General features: G+C 55.6%; 2 protein-coding genes across 2 annotated transcripts in view; both read right to left on the bottom strand.

Moving 5' to 3' along the window:
• Positions 1–455: 455 nt before the first annotated feature.
• LOC104840860 (myomegalin-like) lies at positions 456–27358 on the bottom strand. Its single transcript, XM_010582128.1, has 38 exons — positions 25979–27358; positions 22276–22395; positions 20409–20528; positions 20073–20165; positions 19744–19959; positions 19037–19195; positions 18589–18702; positions 18218–18355; positions 17722–17901; positions 17251–17445; positions 16195–16338; positions 15057–15135; positions 14422–14510; positions 14122–14238; positions 13524–13661; positions 13075–13187; positions 12174–12301; positions 7981–8075; positions 7698–7858; positions 7281–7596; positions 7026–7194; positions 6774–6890; positions 6215–6689; positions 5741–5976; positions 5469–5520; positions 4962–5179; positions 4366–4569; positions 3582–3803; positions 3273–3404; positions 3037–3156; positions 2767–2944; positions 2558–2682; positions 2223–2324; positions 1853–2040; positions 1469–1606; positions 1255–1393; positions 1074–1120; positions 456–811 (listed from the first exon to the last, which is right to left on the bottom strand). The coding sequence occupies exons 1-38, from the start codon at positions 27125–27127 to the stop codon at positions 779–781; spliced, it is 6759 nt and encodes a 2252-aa protein (XP_010580430.1). The 5' UTR covers positions 27128–27358; the 3' UTR covers positions 456–778.
• Positions 27198–27378, bottom strand: part of LOC104840856 (myomegalin) — a 3070-nt gene continuing 2889 nt past the window's right edge. The window contains exon 6 of the mRNA XM_010582113.1: positions 27198–27308. Coding sequence (XP_010580415.1) covers positions 27198–27308 — 111 coding nt within the window. The remainder of the gene's footprint in view (positions 27309–27378) is intronic.

Genomic DNA, 27378 nt, shown 5'->3' with positions numbered 1-27378 from the left:
ACATGACAGGATTTTCTCTATTTATTACAGTATTTATTGTTCTCGGTGCTGCTAGCCTGGTGTTGGCAGGGGGCTCTGGAGTGGGGAGGGAAGGGATCGCCCAGTGGGGTGCAGAACTGCTCTTGGGGTGCTGGAGTGGGGCTCAGAGCCAGCCCCTTGGGGCCAGCTGGTGCCTGTTGCCACCTGTGCTGTGGGTAGCTTGCGGAGGGAGGGTGCACTGCTGCAGAGACGGGCGTGCTAGAAACACCAAAACCCAAAGGAAACCTTTATTGGGGACTTTCCAGCCACTGAACAGAACATGGCATTTCTTACATCTTCCTCCCGCGCCAGGGCCCCGACATGCCCGGGGAGCCCCTGAAACGCAGCTCCGATACCTCTATCTATATACATATACATACATCCACGAGCAGGGACGGGTATGCAGCAGGCTTACAAACGGGAACGAGTCCTGGGGCAGGAGGCGCGGAGGGCTGAGAGGCCCCACACTAAGCACCGCAGGCGGAAGGGGAGCAAGCGCTGAAGCATGGGGCAGGCAAAGCCCAAGCCAGCAGCTGCTGCTGCTGCGATGCCAAGCAAAGGTGGGCAGAGGGCACACGACCGTCACGGAAGCACAAACCCACTAACGGTGCAGCACTGGGCCCCCCAGATCCCTGTCCACCCCAAGCCCTCGGCAGTAGCAGGGACAGGGTCCGCGCTCCAGCCCTCCGGTGTGGCACAGCTCGGCAGCCAGCGGGGCTGTTCCACGGCCGGGGGCATCGCTCCCTGTCCTGCCTGGGGCTCAGGCGACGGGCAGGGCCTGCTGGGCCTTCACCTGGCAAGACAGCAGGCATGGTGGTGAGGGGGGAGTGCTGCCATGGCGGGCCTGCACCAGGGTGCTCTGGGGACAGCCAAGGAAAACGGGTCCCTGTGTCCCACACATGCTGCACCCAGTTGGCCCCTCAGCACCTCCCCATCAGCCACCACTCTGCCAGAGGATGGTGTGTCTGCCATTTGTGCCCATCCCCAGGGCATCAGGGCTCACCAGGGCAGGGGCACCCATCCCTATCCCGCACTGGCTGCCAGGACAAGCTCACCTCCAGATTTGTCCTGGCCTTGCGCAGCACGTTGTGGGTCCTGGTCACTGTGAAGGGGAGAGAGAGAGAGAGAGAGATGGGCTCGGTGAGGTCCCTGTGCCGTGGAGCCACCCCAGGCACAGGGGGACCAGGCCAGATTGGCCATGCCACCCTGCAGCAGGACACCACCCAGGCCACGTACGCTGGCTCACGATGAACTGTTCCATGCTGTCCTTGAGCTGGGTTGTGCTGCGCAGCCGCTCGGCTGTGCTCTGCAGAGCATCCTCCCTCTCGGAGAGCTGGGCCCGCAGCGCTGCGATCTCACCCTGTAGCACCTGCTCCTGGGATGAGACAAGCCTGATGAGCAGCGAGCATCCAAGCTCCACTGCCCCTCTAGCCCCCAGCCCCGTGCTTACCTTGCCCTGGTGCTGAGCAGGACTGACAGGCAGCACGGCGCTCCAGAAGGCGGTAAGGAGAGACGCGCACTCCTCCAGGACACGGTGCAGGGTGCTGGCGCTGCCCCAGAGGTGCCCTGCGCCCGTCCACCCCAGGGCCTGCGGGAGAAGGGTGCGGGAGCGGGTGCTGCCGGGGCAGCTGCATCCCGCTGCACCCAGGGACTCACCCTGTCCAGCCCGACACAGCAGGGCAGTGCCAGCATCAGCCCCTGGGCAGAAGGCTACCGGCCGCTTGCCAGCCCTGCAAGCCTCAGGGCTGATATTGGGCTCAGGAGCTGCTTTATGCATAGTCCGCAGAGGGTCTGGCCCCCAGCAGCTGCCAGCCCCATCCTGCCCACGCTTTACCTCCTTTCCTGGGAGCGGGCAGTTGGGCAGCCCAAGTGCTGGGCGCGTGAGACACATCAGCTCGCGGGCCAGTGCCTTCCCCTCCAGGATGTGCTGCTCCAGGGCCTGGTAGGTGTCCAGGCGGCCAACGACGTGAGCCCCCGTCGGTCCCTCACTCTTCCTGACCAGTGGGTCTGCCCCACGTGGCTCTGTGGAATAAGCAGGGCTAGGTGAGGACCACTGCCTGCTTCCCCTGTGGCCCTCCCCATCCCATCCTGGGGACTTGGCTTTGCCCTGGGCTCTCCATCCTTCCTCAGAAAGGGTGCTGCCCCGAGTTTTTCAGGTCTCAGCAACTCCTGAGGCACATGTCTGTGCAGGCTCTGGTACCCACCGTCCATCTGCCGGGCCACCGACGTGTCAGAGGGTAGTGGGGAGAAGAGAGGAGCTGCTGAACTTGTGCCAACATCCCGCACCGGAGGAGATGGGAAGCAGCCTGGAACAAGAAGTGTCTGAGCCCCTGCAAATGGCTGTGGCTCTGTGCCTGGGGCTGCTGGGGTCCTGCCCTCCCTCTCTGCCTGCCAGCAGGGCCACCATGTCCCTCCTGCTGCCACAACAGGAGAGGTGTTTGGGACCACCCAAGGGTTGCAGAGGGGCCAGGCACCCCAAGAGCAGGAGCTGGGCAGGGGGGCTGGGGCTAGTGGCAGGGTCTGGGCATGGGTCCTGTACCTGCACGGCTCTCAGCAGAGGGGCCAGGGAGGCTCTCATAGACGTGCAGCTCCGTGCGCAGGGTCTGCAGGAGCAGGCGGTGCTCCTCACACTGCTGCTGCAGGAGCGTCACTGTGTGTTGCAGCCTGCAGAAGGATGACGTATGGGTCTGGTGCCAGCCATACCGCCCACCCCTGCTAGCCCCAAGGCCACAATGTCCCAGACCTTACCTGTTGTTGTCCTCCTGCAGAGAGCGCCGCTCGTCCCGGAGCTGCCGGACACTGTCTTGGTGCTCAGCAAGCTCCTCTGCCAGCCTCCGCTGCTCCCCACGCCTCTGGCCCAGCTCTGCTTCAGCCTCCCGTGCTCGGGAGCAGGCAGCCAGGAGCGCCTCCTGCACCCGCGCCAGCTCTGGGGACAGAGAGCATGGAGGTGTCACCGCCACCCCACTCAGCCAGTGCCTTCTGGGACTCAGACTGGGGATGCTGGTGGCCCAGCCCTACCTTGGGAGAGGTGGTCACGCTGGAGCCGCAGGGTCCGGTTGTCCTCGCGCAGAGCCTGGTTCTCCCCACTCAGCTGCAGCCCTGGCTCTGGTGTCTGGGCATAGACATCGCTGGGCAATCCTGCAAAGGGGGACTGGTGCTGAGTCTCTCTCCCCAACATCCCACCATGCATGGGGCGAGTGCCCTCCCCATGCAATGGCTCCCGCAGCAGCCCCGGCCCCAGTGCAGCACCGTACCACTGGCCTTGCTGGTAGAGGCCAGGCGGCGTTCGAGCTGCTCCCGGAGCCGGTCGTTGGTGCAGATGGATTCCTCAAGGCGCTGGCGCAGGCTGCGGATCTCCACCAAGTGTTCCTCCAGCAGGTCTGCCCCTGCCACCGCCAAGGAGATGGCTCAGGGCAGGGATGGCTGTGCCACCTGCCTCATGTCGTCCCCACTATCCCACGCCGTACCAGAGCCGTATCCTACAGCCATTCTGGTGCTAGGTCTCCTCCCTGTTCCCCCACACCCAGCCGGGATGCTCCCATGCTCTCCAGCGCGGACCTTACCTGTCAGCTTCTGGCCAGAGGGGTACCCTGATGGCAAGGCCCCGTAGAGTGGCCGGCTGGGAGGGGGTACGTCCCAGAGGGCACGGGTCTCACTGGCCCTGGGGACCTCAGCCAGGCTCTGCAGCGCGCCGTGTCGGCAGAGCGATGCTGGGGCTTTGCTGCCCTCTCCGAAGGGGCCCAGTGGGGCTGTGGGCTTTGCTGATGCCATGGGCAGAGTCACACCTGCACGCACAGAGCAAAGCAGTGAGGAGGAGGAGGGCAACGAGCAGGGAGGAAGAATGGGGGTAACACATTCTCGCCATGTACTTTTTGCCCCCTTCTCACTCTGCCCAGCAGTGCAGCCCAATGTCCCCCCATGGTGATCCCCCATCACTGACCTTCTGCCCCAGTCAAACCCATTCCCCCTGGAGCAGAGGCTCTCCCAGGGCTTGCTGATTATGTGACACGAGTTGGAGGGTCTCAGCCCCACTCCTACACAACAACTAACCAAACCAGCCCTTTCTCAGAGGCCCTAGGATGTGCAAGTGCCCACGCTAAGAGCTAGTGCTGACTCAGGCTGTGTCCATCCCACCCACCAGGTCCTCCCTACATGAAAGCCACATGTCCCTATTATCCCCCAGCCAAAGTGACGGGACCCAACCTCGAAGCAGTAGCCCCAGGAAGCAGGAGAAGGGCAGGGCAGGACAGGCAGATCAGAGAGGGTGGGGGGCCATGCGGCAGAGCACGGCACAGCACAGCACGCAGGGCAGGCAGGACCAACCCCATGCTGGAGGCAAGTGCTCACTTTCTCCCAGCTGCCTCCGGAGCACCTGCAGTTCCTGCTGCGCCTCAGCCAGGGAGCAGACGGGGGTCCCGCAGCAGCCCAGGAGTGGGGGAGCTGGGGGAGCCGCAGGAGGGGGGGGCCCGGCAGGCAGGAAGGGGGGCAGCCCGGGGGCCAGTACAGGCAGGGGGGCACTAACGGGTTTGGACAAGGAGTCAAAGTGAAGGCCTAGAGACAGGAGAGAGACAGAGAGAGATATTAGCGTGGCTCTGGCTCAGCCTGGCAGGGACCCCTCCTCCCCGGGGGCACTGGGGACCCTGGCATGCCCCGAGCAGCTGAGTCCCCATGTCCAGAGACGCTGCGGGCTGGGATAGCCCACGTGAGGCCAGTCAGGTCCCAGCCTTGCAGGGCTGTGGTACCATGGCAGGGCTCCCTGAGAGGCTCCCCTGCGGCCCCAGGTGCTGTGTGCTCAGCCCCCCAAGGCTGGCACTGGGGCATGATGCCACACAGGCAGCCCCTGCCCAGGCCTGATGGGCACCTACTGCTGCAGGGATGCTCACACTACAGAGGGGCTGTACGTCCCCAGCCCACGGTTGTGGCCCCCAGGCACCCCGCGGTACCTGCGAGTCGGGCGGGCTCCTCGCGGCACTGGCTGCACTCGCTGGCTGCATCCCCATCGGAGCAGGGCTCCAGCCCCTCGGACACAAAGGAGGAGCTGGTGGCAGAGCGGGATGACTCGGAGGGCAGGTGGCTGCTGCCTGGGGACTCACAGCGCTCCTGCAGCTTCGCCTCCAAGCTCTCAATCACCTTCTCCTTCTCCTGGAGTTCCCGGCTGAGCCTGCGGAGGTGGCACGTCACCAGGGCTGGCAGGGCAGGATGACCCCCATCCTACAGCCCTTCCCTGCTCCAGCATGACACCCCACATGCTGCATCCCACCTGTGCTGAAAGGCTGCCCCAGGACACCCCCAAGCCTGGGGCTCCCCATCCCCAGAGCACAGGCAGCCCCAGGACGTCCACCTGGAGCAGAGACCCCAAGGGCACCCCGGATCCCCACCCCAAGAACAGTGATAGCTCTTGGGGTGCCCACACAGAGCAGGTCCCCCAAGCCCTTCCAGGGAACAGGTACCTCAGTGCCAGGAGTTCATGGCTGGTTTTATCCTCCCCATCTTGTCGATCTCCTGAAAAACCAAGCCAAAGAGGAGCCAATCAGTGTCTCCGTACCCCAGGCTGCCTGTTCTCAAACAGAGGCATAGCAGAGCAGGACAGGACAGCCCAGCTCGAAGAGCGTAGCCCACATGACACAAGATGTCCGAATGGCCCCAGCCCATCAAAGAGTCCCTTCTTAGCCCACCGTGCCCCATGATGTCCAGTCGCAGTACCCCTGCCAAAGGTACTTACTGGTGCCTAACTTGTCACTGAGCCTCTCGGCCAGCTGCCTGCCCTGGGCCAGCTGCTCCCGGAATCCCTGGCCCATGTAGTAGTCGATGTCGGTGCCGCGGAGGAGGTCCTCAAAGGACCGCAGAGCATCGCGCAGGTGCTGGGCCAGGCTGCGGCTCACCCCGCGGCCCTCCCGCAGCATCTGCCGCAGGTGGGAGAGCTCCCGAGCCTGCGCTTGGATCAGCGAGTCGTACTTCCTAGGAGGGATCAGCAAGCGGGGGGTCCACAGGGCTGCCGGACCCCCCAGACAACACAACAGGGACAGTGTACCATGAGTGGAGTCTGGGCACTGTCCACTGCTGGGGCTCTGCCCCACTGTGCAAATGTCCCAGGAGCCCAGCTACAGTAAAAGCATGCAGAAAGAAGCCACCACCCTTGGGCAACCCCTGGAGACCTCCGTAGACCCCTGTCTGGTCCCAGTCCCCACGGTCATACCCTGGCCAAGTGGCAGATTGCAGATCCTTGGGCAAAACGCCTCCAGGTTTGGTTGTGGGCAGCTGTGCCTCGAGGAGGGTGACACGGTGCACCAGGTGCTGCAGGTCGCGGTGTGCCTGCAGGGCAGGCGGGCAGAGGGTGCCGTGGCCGTCCGACTGCCAGCCCTCATCCTCGTCGGTGAGGCTGTGGGCTGGGGAGGTCAGGGCCATGGGACCCGGCAGGGGCCACTCGGTGCCCGAGGTGTAGCCACTGGTGACGGAGATGGAGCGGGCACGGCGCTGCAGGCTCTGGATCACCTTGTTAGCATTGAGCAGTTGTGCTTTAAGGTCCTGGATGTGCTGGTGCAGGGCCCCCACATCGGCCGGAGCCATGGCTTTCTGGGCAGCCTTGCCTGCCTTGGGCATCCCTGGCCGGCACGGCGACCCTGGCTCCTCGCCGAGGCTGGGCTCGCTGAATACATCTGGCTCCTCACACTCTGCAGAGGGGACAGGGCATGATGTCACTTCTCCATGCCAGGTGGGCAAGGCACAGGAATCCCTGGAGCCCTAGCTCTCCTTACCAGGGCTGGTGGTCTCGTCTCGGTCAGCCTCAGTCTCACTTCGCCCGCACGTCTCATAGCCCAGGTCCTGGAAGTCCACCTGCACTTGCTTGCTGAGCTGCTGGGTGTGGGGTTCACCTGCTGGGCAGCCCCATCAGCTCAGGGTCCCCCTCCAGGCAGGATTCACCACCCCTGCCCCACGTACAGCACCGTGCACAGGGCACGCCAGGCTTGGCGCAGACTCCCCCCATCCCGTCTGGGGTTTTAACTCACGGAGCAGGACGTGGTACTTCTCCAGCTGCTCGGCTTGTGCCCGCACCGTGGCCTCCGAGGCGGCAAGCTTGTCCTGCAGCTCCTGGCACTGCCTTTGGCCCTGTGCCACCTGGGAGCGCAGCTCTGCACCCAGCCCCGGCCAGCCACTGCCAGGGGCTGTGCCCTCCACCTGCCAGAAGGAATATGGGCTGTGAGCTCCCCATTTCCATCCCCAACCCCATCCCCATCCCGGTCCCCTGTGCCCAGGGCACTTACGTGGCTCCTATCTCCTCCGCCTGGGGTACCAGGGCAGGGTCTCTTGGGCATGTCATCCTGAGATCGTGCCTCCAGTGCTGGGCGTTTGGTGGGCACAGCTCCCCTCTCTGTCAGGACCCCCTGGCCATCCCCACTGCCGCCGGCCGGGTGGTCCCCAAGGGTGTTGCGGTTCTTCCGCTGCAGCCTGCGGGGCTCAGGTGCCAGCGAGCTGCCCAGCCCAGCCTCCTCCTGCTCCCCACTCTCCAGCAGCGATGTGGCTTCACCCATCCGCTCCTTCAGCTCCGCATTCTCCAGGCACAGGCTCAACATTGCCTTCCTAGGGGCACAAGACACTGTGAAGGGCAGGCAGCGGCTGGGATGCAGGGTATCCCCTCAAGCCACTGCCACTCGCTGGCTCCAGCATCCCAGGGCTCTTGCCTCATGTGGGAGACAGAGGAGAAGCCGGCTTCCTCCAGCTGCGCCTTCAGTTCCTGCAGCTCCTCTTCTGCCCGCAGCTCCTGCTTCGGCACAGCAGGTGCCGTGCTCTCCATCAGGGTCCTTTCAGTGCCCCCACTTTCCTTAGGGGCCCGGGGCCTGCTCTAGAGGGACAAAGACAGAGGGTGATAGGGGACATATCTGAAGGCACCAGGACACAGTCTGGCAGCGGCGCAGTGCCCAATTCTGCCGCTGCTATTGCCAGTACCACGCTGCCCTGACTCACGTGCTGGGTTGCCACACTATGGGCTGCCTCCTCCTTGATGCTGTTGGTGAAGTTGGTGCTGGCATCATCATCAGCATCTGTGCCTGTGGCCTGACCTAGGGGACAGCACAGCACAACAAGGCGCTCAAAGCAGTGGCAATGGCAGCACTGCCTCTGTCCCCTCCTTCCTGGTAATGCCCATGGCCACTGTGGGCAGCCCTGGGGCAGGTACCTACTCTCATACGTACCTGGTGCTGGGGAACTCCCAGCAGGACTGAGGTCTCCCCACTGTCCCTGTGCCCTGCCACCCTCTCTCTGCATGCTGGAGCTCCAACCCAGCACCCTGTACTGGCCCTGCACCCAGGGACAGGACAGCCCCAGCTGCCTGCAGCCCCAGCTGCCTGCAGCCCCAGCATCGGCACCTGCCCCATCCACATCTCTGCCTTCACATCACCTTGCGCTTTCTGCCCCAACGCACATGCATAGGTGCCACCCACCCTGCAGCCACTTCACAAGCCACAGCCAGCAGCAGCAGCACGTGCTCAGTCAGGGACCCCTGCCAGCACTGCCCCAATCTGGCAGGAGTGTGGGAGTGTACCCCACAAGATCACCTACCTGGGCAAGGGCAGCTCATGGAGGACACTAACAGCCACCCTGCCCACATCGCCGAAGCCCTGCTGTCACGCATGGTACTGGGCTCTTTGCAAGCCCTGCGCTGGCCTTGCAGAGCTGCAGCAGAGCTAAAGGGACACTTGCATCCCATACCACGGCGCGTGGGGTGCTTGGGCCCACCCTGCCCCACAGAGCTGAGCCGGGAGCACGTTTTTCTGCTTGCACGCAGCTCTGCTCCTGGCTCCTTGGTGCAGAACCCCAGGCGAGGGCTTGCACCCCTTGTCTGGGCAGCTTTCCTCCCACCCAGCTGCAGCGCCCTGCCTGCTCTGCTTAGGCTCAGACTGCCTAGGCTGGGAAATAGGTGTACCCCCAAATCCCTCTTCTCCCCACGGAAAGGGGAGCTTAGACAGGGCCCAAGACCATCCCCTGGGGCTGTGCAGGGCCAGGTTTCGCAGCTGCCTGTACCCCACAGGAGATGCAGCTGCTTTGCCTGTGGCCAAACACATTACCATCAGGTCTGGAGCTCCCAGGCAAGGCTGAACACAGAGTACGAGAACACAGAGAAATCCTGGCAGGAGAGAGGCCAAACATCAGTGGTGAAGCCGCCAGCAGGGAAGCATATGGCTCCTGGGAGGGAGACCCAAGGACCAGCCAGGAGCATACCTTGCAGCAGGGCAGGCGGGTGCACAGCACAATGTGCACATAGATGGTGACACACTCAGGAGACCCACTCGTGATAAGCAACAGCCAGGAGGTTGCAAAAGTCAGGGCCACCTCACTGCTGAGCCTGGGCAGACGTTACCCTGCATGATGGAGCCTTTTTGCTGAAGCAGCCGTGCCCCAGGCAGCAAGGACAGCCATCATGGAGAAGCGCTGTTCCGGGAGCAAAACACTTAAGAGGCAGCTGGAAGCGGCAGCAGCACCCCAGTGATAAAGCAGCTTCCATGGGTGGTATTCAGCATAGCCAAAGCACAGCCCCTAGGGACACAATCTGACAGGTGACAAACTGTCTAGGGCTACAGCTCAATCCCTGCAGGGCCCCGAAGGGTAAGGGGACGTAGACCCTCAGCTGCAGGCTTTGCTGGGGAGCTGAGGGCCATGTGCATATCGGTGTCAAGCTGGGTGACCATGGCTGAGAGGCCAGGGCAGGGTGGCTCACAGCCAGCACACCTCTTCTGGGGACATGGGAGAATCACCTCTTGTGCCAGGACACAGCACCCCACTTCTCACCATCACCCACAGCTCTGCACAGCTCCCAGCGCTCCAAGACTGGGGCAGAAAAAGGGAGCACACATCTCAAGGAAAAATACAAAAACAGGAAGAGGATGAAGTTGGTGCTGGAGGAGCAGAGAAGTGTGCACATAGGGCAGACTGTGCCCAGGCTGCTGCTCACCAAGTGGTTGAACCATCCATCACAGCAGGAGCACACCAGGGTACAAATCTGAAGGGACAGGGCTGCTCAGCTCTCTGTGTATTACTGGCAAAGGAGACAAGAGATGCAACCCCAGCACTATTTTTCACAGACTCCTCTTTCACACCTAGCCTGAAGTCAAAAAGAATTAGTTGCATGGCTTGAAAATTGCACATGGTCCACAGGAACAGGACACCCAGTTGCACTGGCTGCGCTGGAAGCCTTCACGCTGCTGGGAACAAGGGAAAGGAAGCAAGGTCCCCAGGGAAATTGAGAAAAGGAGAGACCTCCAGAAAGAGCTACAAGACAGCACAAAGCACTGCACAGTTTGACAGAGGGTGCTCTCAGGCATGGGATCTCAGCCTGGTCCTCCCACAGGACAGAGGAGTGCACAGCCAAGGATACCAGGGATGAAAGGAGGCCCTAAAGAACCAAGCAGAAAAGTTGGGACACCCCACCCTATGGGGCACTTTACAGCAGTGATGCTAGCCGGGGACAGATCTGCAGCAAACACACACACAAGAAGAGATGGGAGCTGTCGGAGCACCAGCCAAGACTTCCCTCACGCCATGCCAATGAGGCTGTGCTGGGTCCTGGGCTCCATGGTACCCAAGGGACCAGGGAGGCAGCTGGGCATCAGAGCCAGGATGGAGGAGGGAAGGTGGAAAGATAAGGACAGGGAGACAAAGGCTCCTACAAAGTGAGAGGCAGAAGGAGAAAGAGAAGATGGTGCTACACAGAGAAGTGAGAGGAAGGGAATGAGATGAAATACAAGAAAGGAAAAGCTAACCCAGTACCAGAGTGGCCCAGCAGCCACCAGCTGCATCCCTTCAGGCCACATGAGAACTGCTGAACTCGGCACGCAGCTAGGTGCAGACCCAGAGGAGCAGTGCTGACCTGCTGCGTGCAAAGGGAGAGCTGTGCTGCCTCCTATCCCCACCTGAGGCAGGGAAGAGAAGACCTCAGCACGGGTGCAAGGCCTGGGCTAGGTGGTGCCACGTGAAGCAGTCACAAGATGTGCAGCAGCGCAGTCTCAGGTCCACATGGCGCAGCCCAGCAAGACAGAGCTCTTCTGCTCCACTCGCTCCTAGTTCAGCTTCCCCAGCAAGCAGAAACAGATGCTCAGAGGTACAAAATTTGCTCCTGCCACCTTGGGAAGTGATTGAGTATGAGACAGCTGATCCATAGCCCACTGCGCATGAGAAGTGCTGGTCATCGGAAAGCTGCTGCTATTGTTTTTCAGCTCTCACACACCAGCCTCAACGCTCCCAGAGGAGGTAAAAGATGCCCTAGAAAAGGTATGCAGTGGTGCCAAGTGGGACTGCCCCCAGCAAAGCAGAAATAGGGCCCTGCCCATTGCCCAAGGGGCATGTGGAGCCTGTGAGATGTGTGCATACAAATGAGGGAGCAGACCCAGCCCAGACCCTGGGAGCAGGGACAGGTCTCAGTCACCCCAAACCATCTATCAAAAGAACAGTAGGAAGCTCTCCCTTGAAGGCACTTGCAGGCTAGGCTGAGACAACTTACAATTAGGAAAAAAAAGTCAGTAAAGCCATCAATACTGGAGTAGGATTTGCTTTAAGCATAAAATGAATCATTGGTTCTACACTCAAGACTTCTGTAAGAGCCCCAGGCAAGTGCCACCAGGTCTTGCGGCTCTTCTCAAATTCTCTGGCTCTGGAACCCAGTTTTCCATATACACCTTCTCCTTTTGGGCCAGCCACCATCAACCCAAGAGGGGGATGTCACTGGGTAAGAAAAAGGGTGAGGGAATACAAAAACTCACACTCATGCACTTGGGAGATGATAGAGAACATGTGGTGTTTCCTTCAGAGAAAGGGAATCTTTATTTGGCCCATGGGGGTGGGAGGATAAGGGAGATAAAGGGAAATCAACTAAAATGGAATGATTTGAATGTGCAAATACATCAGTGGCCACCAGGGTGGGTCAGACAGGAACATACACGAGACACAGGTGGATTGCACTGATTGCCGTTTCCGAAGCAGCTCAAAAATAAAACAAAAAAGCCCTGCACCAGTTCTATCGTACCATTGCTAAGTACCAAAGCAACCCTCCCAGAGTCAGTGAGACAGGCTCGCTTGGTTAGTGAACCGTTTCCGTGGCAGGCAGGCGAGCACCAGTGCTCAGAAGGCATGCTGGGGTAGGACTCTCACACGCTCCTGTTCCCCACCTCCTATGGCGCCCTGTGTCTCCAGCCTGCTCAAACACTCCAAGCTTCTTCCAAGAGCTTCTTCCAGCTGTCCCCGGAGCTCCTGGACCCCCTCCAGCTCCACCTGCAGAGTGTGGTCTCTCGCAGCGCTAAGCGGACACACCGCACAAAAGGGAAGAGGGTTAGACAGGCTGCAGCAAGCACACACTGAATTGGCCGCTCCATCCAGGACTGCCACTTATTCCAGGCGCAGGACCTGGGTGCTCCCCAGGCAGCTCGGCCACCTCTTGCGCCTCACCTCTAAACCTTCCCAAAGCACAGCCATCCCCCAAAAAGGCTCCAGCCCATGGTAGGGGACTCCTAGTCACAGCTGTTCTTCAGTACTTACCCCAAGAACTCCACTTATGCACTCTCTTGCTATCAGGTAGCTCAAATATCCCAGAGGCTGCAGCCCCATGAAGGGCAGGGGATTAGTAGAGAGGACAGAGAATGCAGGCCATACTGCGTTGCAGGATAACTGCCTGGATAAGCACCTAGACGGATCCTTATCAACCCAACAGCTGTTTGGGAATTTGACAGCAGCCTCTGAAAGGTGGCCAAGTGTGGGTGGGAAACTAAGCTGGGAAGGGATAAGCCAGGGAACAGAGATGGAAATCCCAGGGCCTGAATGAGAGGTGGCAATGGGGGCAGTTGACATAGCATTTAAAGCTGGCCATTGCAGCCTCTTCAGGGGACGAAGGCAGCCTAAAACTTGGACTCCCAAAGCCGCATTTGTCGGATTCTTTGCCCAGACTCTCTCCTTTCCACTGAGGCCTCTCAAACGTACAGAACAATCACTGCTTCAGGAATTGCCCCACTGGACCACCCACACTTGCCCTAGCAGCGGAGCAGGGCAGCACAGAGCCAAGGCAGCCTTGCTTACCTGTCCGGGTGCGTGTGAAACTTTACCAGGCTGCCGTAGAGCTGCCTCTCTGCCTGGAGAGCCTCATTTAACCGATTCCTTTCAGCCACCAGGCCTTCCAGCATCAGCAACAACTGGTTGGAGAGAAGAGACAAGACACAACACTTAAAAAAAGAGACAGAAATCAAAGGAGGCATCTGGCTGCTTCAAAGAAACAGGGGCTTCCCCTTCCTCTCTTGCTTGTGTCCAAGTGATGAGGTTGATCAGTGTCACCCCTGGACTCTCAAAAGACTCCCTTGAGACAAGTGCTGAAGGGAACCAATCCTTTCCTCTGTATTCCCCCTATCACACACAGCCAGCTTCCAAGAACAAGCACATCTCGGCATATCCAAAGGCTGAAAACAAAGCCTCATAATGGAGCCCCAGCAGAAATATGAACACATGCAAGCTTGCCCCACATGGCACACTACCTGCTGCCTTCTGTTTCCAGTAGCCTCCTGTCCTTGTGACTCTGCTATGGCCACTTTCTCCCGAAGCACCAGCACTTCTTGTGTCAGCCTTTCCACGGCTGGAATTTCTTCGGGATCCACCAGCTGCATCTGCAGATCCTGAAAACCAACAGCAGCAGAGCTCAATGAAGAAGGGATCAGTAACAAGGACAGCTGGACCTTCATAATCCTCTCTGGAATGCAACTGCCAAAAGTTTCCAGTGTTTGGGAAGACCCAGGTCTCCTAAGAAAGAAATGCCAAAGCACCCAGAGTGTATTAGGCACATACAACAGCCTGGAGCAAGAACTGAGAAGGTACACAATACACTCTGTTCAAAGGACTCTCAAAGAAGGGTGTTTGGTACACATGGAGCAAAAAGCCAGATAACACCACTCTGAGGGTTTGAGGCCTTTGCCTTCTGGCCAAAGTAACACAGAGGGCTGTAGGCAAACCAGTAGCAATACCATCCATGGACAGCCAGCCACATTAGTCTGAGGATGGGGGGGGGGGAGGGCGGGAAAAGAGACTCCTCTGCAGCCTTCCCCCGCAGAACTGACCCAGCACAGTGTGTTATCTCACCTTGATGAGGTCCTCTTTGATCTGGATAGTCCTGGTCAAGGACTCTATATCTGAGGCCTGCACTTGCAGCTCTTCCTCCTGCGCGGCCACGACAGACTGGAGAGCAGTGAGCTCCCGCTAGGGAAAGAAGAGAAGTCCATGAGAGACTTCAGAAAGCCAACACCCCACTGCAAGCTGCTGCCCCGTTTCTCTCACTGGGAGTACCCTCACAATACAGGGGGTCCAAAACCTTCAGTGAGGGGCAGCCCAACTGTCTCCTGTAAGCAAGGGAGATCAGCACAGGTTCCATCACAAGCTCACCCTGCTTTCCCTTTCCTTCTTTGCCATTAACTCCAGCTCCTCTTTGGCATTAACAAGATCCTTCTCCAGTTCTGCTGCTGACGTCATAACTGCAAAGACAGCTTGGTTACTGCAGGGATACCGTGTGTCAGTTCTGACCCCAGAATCAGACAGAATCCCTCTTTGGCAAGACAGGTCCACAATGCTTGCACTTCTCATCACACTGCCTCTTCAGAAAACACTCTTCTTCTCTGCTTGATCCTTAAACAGCAGCACAAAGCAACAGCAACATCCCAGGCCTGCTGTCCCACCCCTGGCAAAGTTCAGGTGTCCTGGCCACAAGGCAAAACCCAAACCAGTTGCACTTGTCTCAGCCCAGCCTGGATCGCAGTCATAAACCCTTCACTGGACAGGGTCAGCTCTTGCGTAGAAGCACCTCACCTCAAACCTGACACCAGCCTTTCTTTTTTCCCCATACTCCTATCCTCAGACATCCCTGAACCATCACCCAAAGGGGAGGCACAGCTTTATTTCAAAATACTCAATTTTGCTCAAAGCTCTTTACTCTCTCACAGTTTCATGTAATCATGTTTCTCCCACAGCAAAAAGCCCTGGTCATGTTTGGGGACGGTGAAGGAACCCGTCACCACACTCACCTCCCTCTGTCCTGCAGCTGCTGTCCCCCTGTGGAGGTCTGGCAATGGCTGTAGCTCCACAAGCTCTTTGCAGTATTTCCTGAAAACATAAAAGCCTCCAGGTTTGCACCTTTATGAGGAACCTAGCACTTGCAGCTTCCCCAGAGCTCCAGGACGGCAGCAAAGCTGCTGGCTGCTTTGTTGATGCCTCCGATATGTGAGAAACCAATGAAGGGGATCTAGCCAGGCAGCAGGGACAAGTGAATTGCACCCAGTCTAGAAGCTGTATGTGTGAGCAACAGGGCACTGGCCTTGTTTTATTTGGGACTGGGAGGTTGCTGGCAGTGAGCGTCTTCATAGTAAGGATTAAACAGGTTTTACTCAACTGCAGCAAACCCATCTTTCAATTGAGACTCTACAAAGACCTACATCTTCATCCAAAGATGTGGCCCAGAGGGACCATGCAGGAAGGAAAACACAGAGCTTGGCCCATATACATGTCCCTGGAAGTCTCTAGAGTTCACTTTGATCCTGGGAATAGAAACAAGCAACCTGTTTACAGCTGCTTAAAAACATTCAACATGTCAGCTCACCAACAAACCATTAACAGCTGCTCAAGTAGGAGCTTGGCATATGTAGCCTTGGAGTTGTGTTCAGCCTCAAAGGGGTTTTTAGCAAAGCTGCTTTAAAAATACCAACTCCAATTGTGGAAGAGACAGCAAACAGCCAGCAGGCTCTGCCAAGAATTAGTGGGACCTAAAATTAGCTCCCTTGTCCCCTCCAGAATGTGACAATGTCAGGGAGGGGATTACAATACAGCGAGGCAGCCCAGCCCAAGGAAGGACTGGGTCAATGCTGGAAGGTCAAAGGGCGGATTTCTTTCATACTCTCACGTGCCCCAAGGACTCAAATACTGCCTGATCAAAACGAAAGGAGACACTGAGTGACAAAGGCTGGTGGAATCAAGATCAGAACATCCAGGCAGCATTTCTGCTCCTCAGTTTCTTCTCTTCCTCCTATAGGAAGTCTCTTCCCTAATCCCACTTTCATTTCTATCATTCTCTGTGGTGCTCCACTCTCTCCCATTTCCTTCTGCGGCAATCAGTTCCCTCTGGAGCACCGAGGCCACAGGCAGCGAAACACAGTGCATGATTCTTACTTGTATGGGCTGTTTGTCCTGCTTCAAGAGCCTGGTACCAGCCGACTGGGTCCCGACAGGCTCCTTCCCCAACACATGCTGGCGTAGGATTTGTAACTCGCAGCTCCTTTCAGCCAAAGCATGTGCCATCTTCTCAGCAGCTGCCTGAATGAGTGGGAAAAATAGGGGAAAGCAGGTCTGTGACCAGGGGTCCCTGTCCCTCACCTTCCTTAGAGACTAAGGGAAACCATCTCAGTATTCATCCGTCACTTGAGACTAGAAGCACTCTGCAAACCAGCCTGGGAGCTACTGCTCCTGGCCACTCACAGCAACTCCACTGCAGCCCTCCCATCTCTACTTGCCAGACAACTGCAGCAAGGCTTGACCTCTCTACCTAGAGAGGAACAAGCTCCTCAGTTTCTCTTACCCCATTCAGGAGGGGAGAAAGACAGATGACAGACAACAAGGAGGAGATAGTGCCTGGCCTTTTAGCCCCCTTTTTATGAAAGGAAACTCAATGCGAAGTATCTTGGGTAACACTGAACTGCACCCAGCGTGCAAGAGTAGGCAGAGTAGGAACTGTAGCTCTTTAAGGGGCATTTACATGCCCAGGACCACGCACTAGTTTGACTAACGTGTAAGTTAAGAGGCAATGAGCAGAGCTTCCTCAGGCTTCTGTGCTACAAAAGAAAACAGCCATCTTCCTTTCTGGTCTGCTAACACCCATGTGAGGCAGCAACCCTCCCACAGCCCTTCTGCTGCCCCAAGCCCAGGAGCACAGATACCTAGGAGGATCTGTACCTCCCTTCCTACCACACAGACAAACCCTGCCCAGTCCACTTGATGACAGGGATCTAACACGTGAACACTGCTGCAAGAGCTGCTGCTTTGTAACTGCTCCGATGTGATGGGATGAGACCAACCTAGAAACAGCTCATGGCATCTCATGTGGTTCTTCGACACTCAACAGCTCCACCACACTACGCCAACAGCAGCCAGAGCGCAGCTTCTATTCGCTTAATGCAAGGCAGAGCCATCCACCCCAGCCTGCCCACTGCAGCACTGCACACAACTCACTCTGCTCTGCTGCTCCTTGGTGCTCACAGCCTGCAGCAGCTCCCGGATTTCAGCATCATGCTCGATGGTCTGACGGTTCCTGTCACTGAGGAGATCCTGCAGCATTTTCTCCTTGTGCTGGAGACGTAAGCACAGCTCCTCTGCTACCTCACTCTGTCCTGGGCCCAGCTTGCACAGCAGAGTTGCTGTAAGCTCCTGAACAAGGGGGAGGAAGGGAGAGATGGAGACATTGCTACCATCAAACTGCAAGCTATTCAAGGATGAACAGCCCTTCAGCCTGGGTGTAGCTGAGAGAGCAGCGTCTCAGCAAGCACAGGTGTTTACAGGTACCAAAAGCAGCTAGCTTCCAAAGCACTGGGCACAGGTTCGAGTGCCCTCCTCAGAGGCAGGCAGCCAGAAGGCTCTGGTTCGGGACCACCCTCTCTGCAGACAAACTGGCTGAAGGCTCAGGAAGCCAAGCTAAGGTCTTACCTCCACTTCCTTGTTCCTGTCATGCAGGCAGGTCTGCAGCTGCTGGATGATCCCCTCCTGCTCCTTCTGCCTGCTGCAGGATTTGGCCTCAGTCTCCTCCTTGAGCCAGCGGAGGTTTTGGCAGGTTGCTGAGACCTGCTCTAGTTCCAGGGTTTTGGCTTTCAGGAGGCTCTCCAGGCTCTGGGGACCACAACAGAAGCAGCTCAACGAGGGACAGAGACTTTATCCTGAATTAAGCAGAACTGGAAATACCAGTCTCTCCTACTAATGGAGTCACATAGATTCACTCACCCCTGTCCTCTCCAGACACCACACTCACATCTACACCCAGTCCAGAAACACAAGCGACCCAGGAACGTACCCTGCACACAGGGCCAGAGGAAGGCCAACACCCTGCAGCTGCTCCCCAGCAACAACCAGAGCATTTACAGGAAGGTTTGTCTAGCACCACACCACAGCCAGGCTGGACTCCACACGCCCAGGTACAAGGACTCACGTGAATGGTAGTCTCGTTGCTGGACAGGACATTGCGCAGTCTCTCCAGGTCACTTCCACGCTCCCTTATCGAGAGATGGAGCTGTTGCAGCTCTTGCTCCTTCTTCTCCAGTGCACAGAACTTCTCATCTACCGCTCGCTAGGGTGAGAGGAGGTGATCGTTCAGAATGGGGTAGTAGGGCTCTGCAGCCCACCACTCACTGTGTGGGGCACCTCAGCTCTCCCTTTCAGAGGACTCCTCTGGAAGGCTGAGCCATGAAGAGCATGTAGAAGACATGGTTGCCCCTGGGGTCAGCCTGGGGCTGCACCGCTGATTGTAACCCAAAGGCTGAGCCTCAGGGAAAACTGAGACATCACCAACACTGTGCTCACCTCCAGAGCAGCATCCCTGTCACTGACTCGCTGCTGCAGTTTCTCCAACATGGCATTCATGGCTGCAGGGCTCTTGTCCAAGCTTTGCTGGCATTGCAGAAGCTCCCTTGATTCCTAGGGGTCACACACACACACTCCTAGTCAGTCCAGAAACCCCCCAGACAGCAACACAGGAGAATGAGGGCTAACTATATCCACCCCCCACATTAAAGGACAGTAGAGTCCCAGCACCTGGGGCTGGTTGACTAGCACCTGCCATTGCTGTGGGCTGACGTACTCAGATACCTGTGCTTTCTTCCTCATCTTGGAAGCCCCGAAGCATCTCTCTCCATCCCTTCTTCAATGGGCATGTGTGAAAGCTACAGACTGACTTTTGCATCACCAAATACCAAAGGAGGAGCAAGGGCCCTGGCTAATTATGCTCAATTTGAATCTTTCTGCATCTCACCTGCAGAAGCTGTTCCTTGCGAGCCAGAAGCTGACTCAAACACTGAACTCTCTGCTCCTGGGCCTGCAGCTCACGGCATTTCTCCCACTCCACAGTCTGGAGCTGCTGAGCCTTGTCCTGCAGCTCTGTCTGCAGCTGCTGTACTACAGCACGCAGCTCCTGTGAGGGAAAAGCACATACCTTGGCAGTCAGTCCTCAACAGACCTGTGAACAGCAGGCCAATCTGAAGAAGCCAAGAGCAACAAGGGCTGTGGGAACAGCCAAAAACGCTCTGCAATACTACAGCTTTCCCATCTTAAAACACACTTCCACAGTGATGAAGTCTGAATTTATTTCATTCTCCAGGGTATCCATCCATCTAAACCCCTTGCTCTGGCCACAGGCAGAGCTTTACAGTCAATCACAGCTAACCTGTGCAGCAGTGGACATTAACTTCATAACACTGTAAAACGAGATGGGACATTTGCACCAGCCAAAGACATACAAGTGACAACACACCCACTATCAAGTGTCTTTGCTGATTCTAAATCCTCAGATATGAAGCTAAGAAGGCTGGAGAATTCTCCCTGCCACATGTGACAAGGGATTAGCCAAGTATGCCCAGACTGGTATAGGCAGAAATGATGAATGAGAGTGGAGTACTGACTACATCAGTGCTTCTTAAGTTGTGTAAACCCAGAGACTTCCAGGCTAAGTGCTTGTCATACCTGGTTGTGTTTCCAGGTTGCCTCTTTCTGCTGCTCTTCCTCATGCACCATGGTCTCTAGGAGCTGGGTTGCTTTCCTGGCTTCAGCCAGTTGATGCTCTTTCTGGCGCTGAGCTCTTTTCAGCTTCCGCACCTCCAGCTTGGTGCAGAAAAGTGTGTTCTGAAGATCTAGCAGTGACACTTGCTGCTCCTGGGATGAGAGTGGGCTCTCTGACATCTAACAAGAGTGAAAAGCAGAGAAACTCAGAGATTCACTTCACAAGAGGGATTTAAAAATCAAGATCCCTGCAGAACAAAACCTGATGTATTTGAGGCTTTCCAGGGACATACCTGCAACTGCCCCAGATGGCTTCTGTGTAACATGTCCCGCAGCTTGGCTATTGTCTCATTCTGCCCTTCAATGATATGGTACAGCTCTTGTGTCTATGAATCAAAGGATAGGAAGCCCAGTCATTGGCAAACCAAGCACAAACTCTCCCGTCCCAAGCCTCCAGCATGGATTATGACATGTCAGCATTGCACGAAAGTAAGAGCTTTGCAAGAAATAATTTAATGAGATCCAGGATGCCTAGCAATGGCTTAAGCGTTCCTTTTCAGTCACTGGCTACAGGACTAGCATACCTTCCTCTTTCGGTGAGCACCACCCTGTCCACCCAAAACTATTACCTTACTCTCTTTGCTCTTCAGGGCCTCATTCAGATTCTGGATTGTACAAACTTGCTTCTGCGACGTTTCTTGGACAGATTTTAATTCCAAATTCAATTCATTCAGCTTTTCCTGTAACAACTGAAGACAGAAATACGTTGTTTTTTTCAATCCTGCCTAATGCTCTACAAAAACACCCTTAGGACTCCCTCCACTCCTTACTCAAGTCCATACAGCCCAGGTGTTCACAAGATCAAGATCAACGTGGCTCCCTCTAGAGTCTGTAAATACTGTTTGAGCTGGGTGGAGACCGATGAGTAAACACAAAGCCTTCAAGTCCCTCCACAGGACTGTTCCAGTGCTTCTGGCCCCTCCAATGCAGCCCCCACGCGCAGGGCGGAGGTTCCAGGCTTGGGTTCACATATCATACTGCCTCCCACATACTCCAGGAGAGTCTTGCTCGGACTGCCCAGCAGCCTTCCCAGTTTCTATCTTTTGTTTCTGTTCCCTTAAGAGGAAAGGGGCTGCTTCAGCCCCAAAACCTCCCAAGAGATCTGAAAAAAAAAAATCAAAATGGAGAAGCTACACATTCTAAAAACTGTCCCCTTTGTGCCTGAGGTCCTCAAGAGCATTGCAGTTGCCCCTTTAACAATCTTCCAGCCGCTTCTCTAACTGTCTCCTTTGACCACCCAGGCACTCTTGCAGCAACTGCTGGTCTAGGTAATTCTACATTTGATCAGATCAATGGCTTATTTAGCCTCAAATTCTGGCTTCAGCACAAAAGAGTCTAGCCAGTGCCAGCACGCCAACAGCATGGCTGCAAAGCAAAGGGGAATGTCTCACTAGTCTCTGTGGCTGGTTTACAACCCCAGAAACTTTTGCCATTCACATCTTCACCCTAAAGAGGCTACCATTTCAAACAGCTTAGGACAGTTTTCTGCTTTCACCACAATGTTCATGACGCAGCACATGTACATTTAAGCAACTACTTGTTAGCATTTTAAACATGCTGCCTCTTGGCATTCTTAGTCTTGGATGATACGCATATTCCTTGGAACTTACTCAAGCCTCAATTTCTTAAGGAGTGGGTGCTGCCACATGCTTTCCTCTTGTTGTTCATTAGTTTACACACCTGTCATGTTTTCTCTTCTCTAAGACACACTCCCCCTAACCTGTTTAAACACTTCCAACTCCATTTCCTGGGCCTTGGGCCTCTCTTTCCCTGTCAACCTTTGTGGTCCAGGCAGCTCCAACAGCTTACAGCTGTCCCCACATTTAAATAAAGATCCCATCCCAATGTTTCTTCCCATTTAACCCCTCTGTTTTCCCAGTGGGTATAATTTACCTTAGAGTTCAAGAGCATAACTAAGAACATCTACCCCTCACAACACATGTTAAATTTGATCTGCCTCAAGACAACTCAGATGCATGTTTCTTTCCTAAGAAAGCCTTTAAACTGAAATGAAAACAGGACCCCCTCTGCGCTGATCTCCCTTACTGCTTGAAAAAAAGAAGGCAGCTGTCTCAAAAGGCAGGTGCCCTTCTCTCCTGCAACAGGCTCAGCCCATGCAAATCCAAGAGACAGGGAAATAGCTCTGTGCATCTCTCCTTCGCCAGCTGCCAGAAGGCTCACCAGGCAAGTGGGAAGTTCTTCCAAAATAATGGTTTGCAAAAATTAACATGGAAAATTTACACAGCCCAGCTACAGAAAAAAATAAATGCTTTTAACTCAAGATGGCAGACAACAGCACTGAGAACCATGCGTCGGCGCACACCCTTGCCGGAACAGAGGTGTAGATGCCTGCCTCTGGCCAGGCTAGGAGGCATCCTCCAATACTAATTACATCAGACTCACTAGGCACCGAACTTGCTGTTCATGAAGAAATACCTTGTTGGCAGCTTCAAACTGCTGGATTTTGCCCTGCAGCTCTGCAGCACACAGATCGGACACGTGCTCCCCTGCTGCAGGGTCACCTGGAGCCAGCTGCTGACGTTCATCCTGCAAATTCTGAAAAAAAGTGAGATATGGCTCAAGTCTTACACTGGCTACTTCTATTCAGCTGTCAGCCCTCACAGACCTTGCAGCATGGGCCTGAACATGGCCCACTGTACTTTTCTAACTGTCTCCAAAACATCATGCTGCCCATGTCTCCCTTCACCCGGGGGGCAGGCTGGCACCTGGCAGCTCTCTGCCCAACATGCCAGAAGCACCCTGCTGCCCCAAGGCTCTGGTTGGGCTCCCTGTCTCTCCTCACTCCCGTACCATGAACCCCGCAGCTTGTCTGGCTCTAACCACTGCCTGCAGGCTGATGATGGTCTGATCCCCACACCCGGGCCACATTCCTGAAACCTCCCCTCCTTCCTATGTGCCCTGCTGGCAGCTTCAGAAAGCTTCAAAACCAGCACCAAACCAACCCCCTTCTTCCCACATTCTGCCAAGCTTCTCTGTCTTAATCAAGCCCACAAGCTTCAACCCTTCCCACCAGCTACCCTCCAGCCATGACCTAGTAGTCACCCCCTGCTCTGAACCCCTCCACTTGTGATTCTCTGGGCTCTCCTTTCATACTCCAGCACCCACACCATGTGTGATTTCCTGCAGCTCCACAAACCATACCAAATTTAGTGCCACACCTGAGATTTTTTTCATGACATACACCCATTTATTGAGAATGGAAACAGCCTGCTTTCTAATGCGTGGCCTGCCAGACCCTGCTGGCTGAGCACACACTAATCCCTTGTCATCCCTTCTTACTATTTTGCTACCTCCTGCCTAGTGAGTTGTTAACTCCTTAGAGCAGCATTCAAACCCAGCCACGCATCCCAGCCCTCACAGGACTCGTTGAGTATTCCTGAATATTATCGGTGATACGAGATTGATTGTACTGGTGTCTTGTTTTAAGTGGGAGCCCTGGCAAGTGCAGGGTTGCAGTGCAGAGGCTACGAGAACACAGCAGAGCTCTTCAGAGCACACAGGAGCACCAGCTCCAGGCAGCACAGGGAGAACAACCACCAGCTCTGACTAGCCCTGTCAGACTGAATCTTCATCTTCAGCAGCCACAGAAACACTGTCTCTGGGAAAGACAGGCAGCACAGGAGAGCTCCCCCAGACCTGTGCATTGCCTCTCACATATAGAAGCAATGCTTCCCTTTACCCTGATGTTTTGTTAAGATTTTAGTGAAAACTTAAACAGTCACAGCAAGTAATTTCAAATTTGCCCAGCCAGAAGATCAGACAGGGAGAGTGGCTGGAATCTGTCACACAGCAGCTATTTTGAAATAACACTGACGAAAACGGGGTGCGGGGGAACACACCTTTCCTCAATTTGCACATTCCAAAGAAAAATAAGCAGAAAGCCCGCAACGAGCTAAGAGCAGGGAGGGGAAAGGCAGAGCCACCTCCAGAGTCCAAAGTTCCAAAGCCCAAGCTGCCTCCCTCATGCTTCCCTGCAGCCATGTCAGGAGCACGGCTCCCCAGTGGTTTCTCCTACATCAATAATTTACTGACAATCTCTCCTCAGTACAGCTCCAGCAATATAAGCACACGCTAACCTAGACAGAACACTTCTTTAAAAAGTAAGAATAATAATCATGGCATTATCTAAGCCTGCCAAGCTCACATCTGCCCAGAACAGTGGGTAAAAGACCAGCTGTCAGCAGGGCAATGCTTCCCTTGCTGCCAGCACAGCACTGCAGGCAGCTGCAAGAGTGTGTCTGATAAAGGCTTAGTTTGGTGGCATTTTCCTGGGGCTGCAGTGAGGAAGAGGAAAAATTGTTGGTTCAAGAAAACACCCAAGATGACAGTACCTACAAGGTCACGTACCCCGACACCAGATTGCTCTTGGTCATTGTAGCTTACAGCAGTAAATTTAAAGAACTGCAGTTTCCCAAAAGCAATAAGGGAGCTGTGGTCCTATATATCCTGTACATTCCTTTCACATTACCACAAAGGCGTTTATGCGTATGAATCGCTAGACAGCAGTTCCTGACTTATAGAAAGAGTGTTGCTTGTACAAAGAGAAAGAAAAATCATTTATACAAGAACTATTTAGTCTACTAGCTGCATCTGACTTCTCATTTTTGCCGATAAAGCCATCCAAAGGATTAAAGTCCTTTCCCCCTTCTGCCAGGACCTGCACCAAAGACCACAACTACTGCTGCCATGGCCAGGAACAGGCAGTAAAAAATCCTGCAGCATGAATTCCTGGCAGGGACTACCAGATGGCAGAGGCTGGAGGTTGGAAAAACCCCTCAAACACAGCTCCCAGACAAGGATGGTGATGCATGACACAAAGCCAAGCCGTAAACAGGCCACGTCGACTGCACCACATTCTGTTAACAGAAAGCCTATTTTTATGCTGTAAATATATCCCTAGCAGTGAAAATTAGTAGCAAGCAACACAGACTACAGGAGCAGCATCAACGCCCTGCTTCACATCTGCAGTCACTGGCTGCCAGCACGATGCCTTTGTGCACCAGATGAAAATTAGTTCTGCTACATCCCTCCCTAGCACCATTTCTTGAGCAGGCTTCTATGGGAAAAGCACACAGCTCTGGGAAACGCCCAAGCAGACGGGACAGCAAGCAGTGCTGGCTGAATAGGAAGCGTAATTCAGCACAGACACAGTTGCCATAGTGATAAACAAGCATTTTTCTAATCCCCCAGGCTACCTAGAGCATTAGACAACACTAAGGCTGCTAATGGAAATGCAATTAAGGCTGACACGGATATTCCTGAATTGAAGCTGACTGAGGCCTTCTATTCATTAAGGAAAGAGGTAAAGGAGTTACAAGTTCAGCTTTTTGACTGCATACTAATGAAGATTTCTTTAAAGCCAGCAAACCAGAGGCAATCTGGAGCTACACGAGGACTACCATCGAGGCAGATAACAGCACCAGGAAGTCCCGTGAAAGCAGGAGCTTTTATCACCTCTCAGCAGCACCTGCCACTAATTGATGAATCTTTTCAAAGGATCAGAAAATAAACCAATTATCTAGAATACCAACCCTAAAGTCATCCTCTGGCGCAAATCCACCTGCAAGGAAAACACCTTTTCCTCAGGGCACGCGCCACAGATCCCTGCACAGATCTGCACGTTAGGCAGGTTGGACGCCTGATCCGCAGGGGCAGGGCTCTGGAGGCAGGCGTTCCTGACACTGAACCATTACCCAGGCACAAAGAAAACAGATTTGCTGGAAAACACATGCCCGGAAGCTTAAAACACTCCCTTTGGTTGTAGGTAAAAGTCACACTGACTTCTTAAAGAGAAAGTTGAAGTGAAACTGGTGTTTTCTCAGCAGAAAAATGACAAAGCACACAAAGAGCTTAGACCCATCTAGCAGGCTGCATTGACAAGGAGAGCTGATGGAGGAGGGGAAGGTTAATTTCTCAGAACACAAGGAGGAAACAGATAACAGGAGCATGACAGAGGAGAGAGGCGGCACACCTAAAAAGGACCAAGCTGCCTATTCTTAGTCCTGGGTTCAGTGACACATGGCTATCTGTATTATCTCAGCACAGAAGAATCCCTAGCAGGCTCAGTGTCGGGCCACAGGGACACTGCTCAATTGAATGGCGGCACAATGACCTCTACCTGTACCCGCAGCGGCATATAATCCTCACAGAGGTCATCCCACAGCTCCTGCAGTTCAGAAATCTCCAGGGGAAGACCCAAAGGAGCTCTGGAAAAGGATTTTCTGTCTGCATTCAGGAAGGCAGAACCAGCACACGCTAAGCCAGCAGAAGCGCTGCCATCTGCCAAGTCACGGCTGAGCTTGGGAGGGGGCAAGCTGGACTTCACAGGAATAGGTAGCCTGCTGCCTCGGGGGCTCTGAAGGGGTTTGTAGTCCAAAGCCTTGATCAAACTGAGGGCCAGCTCCAGCCTGTTGCCGCTCAGCGAAGAATTTGGGGTCATGCGGTCATCTGAGAAATCGTCACATTTCCCATTCCCTTTCACCCCCTTATCTGCATCTTCATCCTTCTGCTGTGGAGGGCTTGCCTCCACAGTCGTGTCCAGGGACTCAACAGAGGATGCAGGCGTGCCTTCCTCCATGCTCTCCCCATCCACAGGCACTCTGGCACTGGCAGACTCCGCCACATCACACACGGATGACTCCTCATTGCCCACACTGGCCGACCACCGGCTGGACAGCCCGCAGGAGATGCTTCTGGCCACCTTTCGCGGCACTTTGCAAATCGCTTCATAGTCAGCATCGGCCACCCGCAGCGCGGCACAGCCACGGCAGCGCCGCGGGCGGTTACTTGCTCCCTCTGAAGAATGGCAGCTGTGTGGCTCCAAGCTGTGCTCTTCTTGATCCGTCCAATATTCATACCCAGAATAAGCAAAGTCCTCCTGAAGGAGGGCAGCATACCGTACATCAGGCAGGTTAGAAAGGTCTACAGTCCCATCTCCAGCTCTGTCATCTGTGCTAGAGTCTTCGTTGTTCCTGCGGTACATACTTGCAATGCAGAACTTGAGGCGGTCTTTCTCCAGCAGCAGTTTCTGCAGGCGCTCGATGGAGAGGGCTTCGATGCGCGCGATGACAGTGTCGAACCTGTAGATGCGGTCCAGCATGAAGGCACACTTGCTGCAAGCGAACTCGGATTTGCCATCCCGGCACAGCTCCCTGCCCAGGACGTGGGAGAGCAGCACCTGGAGGTTCAGCTTGGCCGCCGTGTGGAAGATCCATCGCCGCTGGTTGCCGCACAGCTCCCGGGCACAAATCCGGCAGGTTTCCTTCATCCTCCCTCCTGACCAGCACCCGAACCTACTTCTGGGGGCTCTCAAGAGACCTTCCTGAGGCCTCTCCCACTCACTCTGCGCATCTCCCAGCGTACAGCTCCCTCAAGCCCTGAGCCCACCGGCACTTCTCACCCCACCAATCCCCCCTTTTTAGGGCGGTCACACGCCGGGACTCCTGGTGCTACAGAAACATCCCACTCTACAACATCTTCACACTTCAGCCCAGCTGCAGCAGGGCTGCCCCCCTCTCC

Source organism: Haliaeetus leucocephalus, unplaced genomic scaffold (assembly GCF_000737465.1).
Source record: "Haliaeetus leucocephalus isolate CR32 unplaced genomic scaffold, Haliaeetus_leucocephalus-4.0 Scaffold76, whole genome shotgun sequence".
In the NCBI taxonomy this organism is placed as follows: Eukaryota; Metazoa; Chordata; class Aves; order Accipitriformes; family Accipitridae; genus Haliaeetus; species Haliaeetus leucocephalus.
The sequence above is the reverse complement of the archived record's forward strand: the minus strand, read 5'-3'. Positions and strand labels throughout refer to the sequence as shown.

What these genes read in the sequence shown, in the direction of transcription:
- LOC104840860 (XM_010582128.1), bottom strand. Translation starts at nt 27,127, where the DNA reads ATGAAGGAAACCTGCCGGATTTGTGCCCGGGAGCTGTGCGGCAACCAG. An exon ending in CCGGAGGCAGCTGGGAGAAA is followed by an intron (nt 3,804 to 4,365) that starts GTGAGCACTTGC and finishes CTGTGCGTGCAG; the next exon opens with GTGTGACTCTGCCCATGGCA. An exon ending in CTCTGGCCAGAAGCTGACAG is followed by an intron (nt 3,405 to 3,581) that starts GTAAGGTCCGCG and finishes TGGCGGTGGCAG; the next exon opens with GGGCAGACCTGCTGGAGGAA.